The sequence below is a fragment of the Nicotiana sylvestris genome, chromosome 6, assembly GCF_000393655.2.
Source record: "Nicotiana sylvestris chromosome 6, ASM39365v2, whole genome shotgun sequence".
Lineage (NCBI taxonomy): Eukaryota > Viridiplantae > Streptophyta > Magnoliopsida > Solanales > Solanaceae > Nicotiana > Nicotiana sylvestris.
The window spans coordinates 33,335,848-33,342,718 of NC_091062.1; the positions used below are offsets into that span (position 1 = coordinate 33,335,848).

A 6,871-nucleotide genomic window follows, 5' to 3' on the forward strand; every position below is an offset into this window, starting at 1 on the left:
AATTGATTCATTTAGCATTTATTGATATCAGTAACAAAATTGTGACTAGATACAAGCGACTTGGTGGTGGAAACAAGAGGTAAAGCAGTAGTTGAAGCTTGAATTGTGTTCGTTGCATCGAGGTAAGTACTTGGTGTAACCTTAGCTTGAGGTATTAGGAGTTGAATCTTATTTGCTACGTGATAATTGTTGAGTACGATGTATAGGCATGGTGACGAGTATCTATACGTTGGTGTCTAGCATGACCGTGAGTCTTTAAATTTTGAATATCTTGATTTCGTTGTATCTTTCATGCCTTGGTGATGATTTGTAAGTGTTGTGGAAAGTTTGTGGAAGGAATTGCAACCTTTGAACATCGAGGAGCATTGGCTCAAGTTATATTATGAATTGTGAAAGTATATGAGATGATTGAACCCTTTAGAGCATTGGCTTGAGTTATATTATAAACTGTGAAAGTATATGAGATAATTGAACCCTTTAGAGCATTGGCTCAAGTGGTAAAGTGAGTTATAAAATAAAAGTGAAAGGAAGAGAAAGAGTTATTAAATTGTTTCCTTGCCGGGATATTGTTGCTTTGTTGATTATCTCCCTTGCCGGGATGTTGCGATTATTGATGTTGTTCTCTTGTCGGGATATAATTATTTAACTGTTGTTCCCTTGCCTAGATCTCTATTACTATTTTGTTTATTCCCTTTCCCCTTTACTTGTGATTGCTGTTTGGGTGAGGAAGAGTGTTAAAGCACGAAGGGTAATGCCGTGCATTGTTTACTATCGTGAGGAAAGAGTGTAAGCACGAAGGGTGATGTCGTGCCATACGATGTACCATTCCATACCGATTTTCATTGATTATATGGTGAGGAAAGAGAGTAAAAGCATGAAGGGTGGCACATCTTTATTATATGATTGATTTGGTGAGGACGAAAGTAAAAGCACGAAGGGTGATACCGTGCACACTTTTATTATAAAATTACTTTGGAAAGGATGAGAGTAAAAGCACGAAGGGTGATGCCGTGCAAATTGTTGATTTCTGATTCTTTGTTGATATTCGAGTTATGTGGTTTCTTTCCTTACTTGATGCTTTTTATTCGGAACTGTTATCTCCCCACATCATGTCTTCCCCTCCCACATTGACTGGTTATTTTCTGTATTTCTTTTCCACTATATATACATTTGAACTGTAGATGTTTATTTGGTAGTATGGTCCAAGCCTCGTCACTACTTCACCGAGGTTAGGCTAGACACTTACCAGCACATGGGGTCGGTTGTGCTGATACTACATTTTGCACTGTGTACAGATCCAAGAGCAGCTTTCGGATAGTAGTTGTAGTGTTTCCTTCAGTCCATCCGTAGACCCAAGGTAGACCTGCAGGCGTCCGCAGGCCCTGGCGTCTCCCTCTATCTCTATTTCCTGTTTCATTTCCTTTTGTTCAGAAACAGTGTATTGTATTTCTTCAGACCTTGTATGTAGTAACTGTTAGATAGTCTGTGACACTGTGACACCATGTTTTGGGTATTGGAGGTTTTAAAGGTTGTAATAGACGTAGCCTTAAGATATATAATTGTTAACTTCCGCTTATTTATTAAAATCCGCCTTTATCATATTATCGACTTGTGTTTGTTAAAAAGAAGCAAAAATGAAAGTGTAGCAAGTAATTAAGTTTTGGCTTACCTAGCTCCCATTAGTAGGCGCCATCACGACTCCCGAGGGTGGGAAATTCGGGCCGTGACAAAAATCAATTCAATACTACGAACCATAATGTATTGAATATTTATTTTTTTATTTTGCAATAATTTAGATAAAAATACATAATCTATTTTTATTTTTTCTTAAGCATTTAGTCATGTAATTAATACTCCCTTATTAGTCTACTTATTTTAGCATGACTTAATACTTTTAGATTATGTTTATTTTTATTATGGATTTTTAATTAGCAATATTTATATTACATAATTGTATTGTCTTTGTTATTGAATATTTTAGGATAATGCCATGACATATCTCATACTTTGTATTGTTTTCTTGGAAAATACCTTATATAGTTGTATCTTACTAGGATTAACGAAATATTTTAAGCACAAATGATATATTTTGTGCTACAAAGAGTATACCCGAAAAAATCCGAATAACTCGAAAACCCGAAAAAAATCGAGATTGAAAAATTCGAATTTTATTGGTTTGGTTTGATTTTTATATTTAATAATCCAACACAATTGATTTCGTTTCATAATTGCAAAATCCGAATCAACCCGACCTATCCTATAAGAGACAATGACTTAAAGCCCCCTGCTAAAAAGCACAAAAGTTGGCTCCCCTTTCCAGTGTAGTACTACCATTACCATTTTTCTAATCTTCCCTAGTTTCCGAGGTAAGTAGCAAGGAGGAAAAATGAGAATCTGGGATTTCATTAATTCCGGCAAAGAAACGGTGAAAGGATACACACCGGATCCGGTGAAGAAGGTGTATAATACTACCTATTATTACAGTGCAGCTGCCGTTAGAAAGATCGACGACGTCATTAGAGTTAACGGCATACAGAAGCTGGATCAGTACATACCCGATGATGAAGGTCGGGCTAAGATCGTTAGTTTCAGCACAAAATTCATCCAAAATGCTTCCGTTTTTGCCGTCAAAGAAGCAGCCAACATCTTCATTCCTGGTTTGCTCCCTTATTCATTTAGACCTTTTCCACCCCCGCCCCCCCAAATCATAGAAAAAGGTGCATGCACTCTATGTTTATAATGAATTTAGATATAGATTAATGTGGACTGATGTGAAAATGTTGTGGGTAATATTTTTTCCAAATCACCATGGGTAACAATTTTTCTTGCTTATTTTTCCCTCTTAAGACTGATTATTTTGATTATCAGAATTATTAGATTTTTTACTCCATGTAAAATTCTAAGTGAAAATAGTTCATGCTCCTCCACATAAAATTAAAAAGAAAAGAACTAGTCTCAGTGACAGTTTTATAATTAAATAGAAAATATTTGAAAATTTTACAAGCAAAAAATTATTTACTTCCAAATAAATAGATAAGGATAAAATGAGGGAAAATGGTATATGTATAGAAAAAAAGTAGCAGGAATGCAGTGGAATAGTCTAGGCGCGCAAACTGACTTGAACACGGGCATGTGGTAAATAGTGTTTGTTTGTAGATTTAACTTGGATTCGAATTTAGATATTTCAAAAAAGAGATAATTGCTGGGTGTGTTAGCCATGATTAAAGATCTTGAGCTTGAGTATGCAAGTATAGCCACCATGAGTTGCGTTAGCAGTTCAATTAAGCAATCTAATTGATCAGATAATTGCATGCTACGATGCTCAGACTTTCCAAAAATATTGCCGGGTGTGTGTCAGATCCTACAAAATTAGTGCATTTTTAATGATTCGATACGGGTGCAACAACATTTTGGAGAGTCTGCTCAACATAGATTGCAAGCACTTGAAAATAAAGTACTAGCAAACTCTAAAGTGAAATTGGGAAAAATGAAAACGTGTTGAATTGTTACATAAAACTCATGGTGAAATTTGTATAATGTCCAAGCTATTTTCTCATGTGCAGGTGGGAAGGCAGTTGCCAAAATTTACTCCGACACAGTTCGTGAAATGGAAACTGAGTGTCAAAAGAAACAAGACAAGTCATGTATCAAGGAAAACATTGGTACTAATTCAAGTACGAATACCACCGTTCGTAGTGATGCTCTGGCATTGCTAGATAGGTCAGAGATGCTGGAAAGCAGGGAGCTGAAGTTAGGTTCTGAAAATAGAGTTGAGGCTGATTCATTTGCACATCAAACACCTGAAGATGTCCTAAGAGTCTTTATGATGAAAGAATTTATGGGCACTCGTTATCTCGACAATTTGTTGGTTCCTGATCATCGACAACAGAAGAAGAAGGCGTAATTTCAGCAAACATAACTGGAATCACGAACTAAATGCAGCAGAATTCTACATTTGTATCTGGCATCTCGTATGTGTTCGTGTTAATTGCTCTGCTAGTAGTTTATGCATTGTAAATAAATCTAAATTACCTCTATGTTTTGTTTCCTTTGAAATTCGTGTGATGGGCAGCGAACTTTATAGATGCCTCTGCAACATTATGATGGGTTTGAATATGCTTGTAATTAGATCTAAGTACCTCTTTGTTTCCTTTCCCTTGAAGTTCTCATGGTGGGAAGCGAATTTATGGATGCGTCTATGACGGTGATGTGATCTGGACTATAGTATCACGAGTTTGAATATGCTTGTAATTTAGATTTGAGGTATTGGTTTGTTGTGTTTCATTTGAAATTCGCATGATGGGAAGCGAGCTATATAGATGCCTCTATAAAGAGTAATTTGAACTATAGTATCACGAGTTCGAATCCCAATAGAGGTTAGTTATTTTCGTTTTCCTTGTTAACTATGTTGAAAAGAAAAACATAAAAGATGGATATTGAGGAGTAATTCATATTGTGTGGTCAGGGGTGACTCAAGTACATGCGGAGCCTAAAACCAAAATTTAATATGAGACGTAAATTTTTAAAAGAAAATTATAAGATATATTTTTATTTGAAGTCTATTTTTCTAGCTTTTGAGATATAAAGTTGTTAATATTCTTTTTATAATCTATTTTTTCTAATAATTCCTTCTCAATTAATATTATAGCCAACTCATTTAGTCTTTCTTGAGATATTGTTGATTTTAGATAAGATATTATAGAGCAATAGAAGTATAGAATTATTGGAACTCTGGTCGCAATTGCAACACCTGCAACCTACAATTTTATAACTTAACCGAAAATCTATCATTTTTCACACTCTTTCAAAACCAAAACATTCTTGGGTGATTTTTCAAAGACAACTTTTCTTCCAAATCGATTGTAAGTCGTTTTTAACTAGTTTTCTTCAATCTTTAACATCTCTTCACATGATTTCAACTCAAAATCAATAATTTTCATGGGGAAATTGGGTGTTTTGGGTAGAACCTAGGTTTTTCGAATTTTGGGGATTTGGACCTCGATTTGAGGTCCGATTTCAAAAGAAATCATATATTTGGGTTCATGGGGGAATGGGTAATCGGGTTTTGGTTCGAACCTCGGGTTTTGACCATGTGGGCCTGGGGGCGATTTTTGATTTTTTGGGAGAAACTTTAGAAAACTTATCTTCATGCATTAGAATTGATTCATTTGGCATTTATTGATGTAATTAAGTAACTTGTGGATAGATACGAGCGAATTGGTGGTGGAATCAAGAGGTAAAGCGATAGTTGAGACTTGAATTGTGTTCTGGCATCGAGGTAAGTGTTTGGTCTAACCTTAGTTTGAGGAATTAGGAGTTGTGTCCTATTTGCTATGTGTTATTTGTGGAGTACGACGTATAGACATGGTGACGAGTATCTATACGCTGGTGTCAAGCATGTCTGTGAGTCTTAAATTGAAATCGTTGTGTTCTTAATAAGTACTACGAATGCCTAAGTTGTTGATTTTCTGTGTTGGGCAAGAATTATGATTATTCTCGTGGAAGTTGCTTATGGTTGAGTATTGGTGCTAGTTGAGGTTTCTTTTGTGAAGTTAAATGTTGGAACAAGTTCGGCTATAGCTGACTCCCTTGCCGGGACGAATTTACTTATATTGTCGGTTATAGGGTTGTACGCCGCAACAATATTATATTTGGATTGGGTTGCACGTCGCAACAATATTATATTTGGATCGGGTTGCACGCGCAACAATATTATATTTGGATCGGGCTGCATCCTGCAACAATATTATATTTGGATCGGGTTGCACGCCGCAACAGTGATAAATGATATGGATCGGGTTGCACGCCGCAACAGTGTTTATATGATTTGGGTCGGGTTGCGCGCCGCAACAATAAATGATAAAAGTGGTTATTGATTGGTTACGGTTTTCTTTATTCTTTGTGCTTTTCTCCTGAGTTATTGTTAGTAGATGACCCCCCCCCCCGGTAGCATATCCCCCTCCCATCCTTAATTGTATATTCCTGTTTTATTTTCCGCTGTGTATGATATAACTGCACATGTTTATTTGGTAGTCTGGTCTTAGCCTCGTCACTACTTCGCCAAGGTTAGGCTAGGCACTTACCAGCACATGAGGTCGATTGTGGTGATACTATACTTTCCACTGTGTGCAGATCTCGGAGCAACAACATTCGGACCTTAGCTTGGGTGGTTGCCTTCAGTCCAGTTGGAGATTCCGAGGTAGTCCTGCAGGTGTCCGCAGGACCTGGCGTCTCCCTCTATCCCTTCATCCTGTTTCATATACTTATTTCAGAAACAGTGTATTAGCTATCTTTCAGACCTTGTTTGTAGTAAATTCTAGACCGTCTGTGGAGTTGTAACACCAGTTTTAGGTAGACTTTGTTTAAGATGTTGTACTGGATATATATTCAAATGGTTTTATCATTTTCTTCCGCTTGTTTTAAATTTCCGCTACTTATAACCGTTGTTTCCCACTTGTTAAGGAATTAAAATGAGAAAAAGGTAATTTGTGCAAATGGTCGGCTTGCCTAGCTTTCACTAGTAGGCGCCATCACGACTCTCGAGGGTGAAAAATCCGGGTCGTGACATGGTCGGATTTTTTTCTAACACCAAATCAAATCAAATCAAACCATAATCGGATTTTTTTTTTCTCGGTTTAACTCGGATTATCGGTTTGAAGCGGTTCGTCGGTTTCCGTTGTACACCCCTAATATGTATATTTATAACTTACAGTCTACGTCACATATTAAAAATTAAATATAAAATATTTGAAAATTTTATAGTAAGAGAGAACTATTTGCTTCAAAATGGCCCTCGATCTATGCAGTGCTGATCAAAAAGGAGGGAAAAAAGGAATTGCTTGATATAGTGATAGTAGTACTGTATGATAGT

The 6,871-nt window shown here is 36.4% G+C and overlaps 1 protein-coding gene across 1 annotated transcript; it reads left to right on the forward strand.

Annotated features, from left to right (window-relative positions):
- Window positions 1–2,386: 2,386 nt before the first annotated feature.
- On the forward strand, window positions 2,387–3,904 carry LOC104210629 (uncharacterized). The gene is made up of 2 exons (XM_009759582.2): window positions 2,387–2,657; window positions 3,564–3,904. Exons 1-2 carry the CDS (start codon window positions 2,387–2,389, stop codon window positions 3,902–3,904), a joined length of 612 nt encoding a protein of 203 aa, XP_009757884.2.
- Window positions 3,905–6,871: the final 2,967 nt, after the last annotated feature.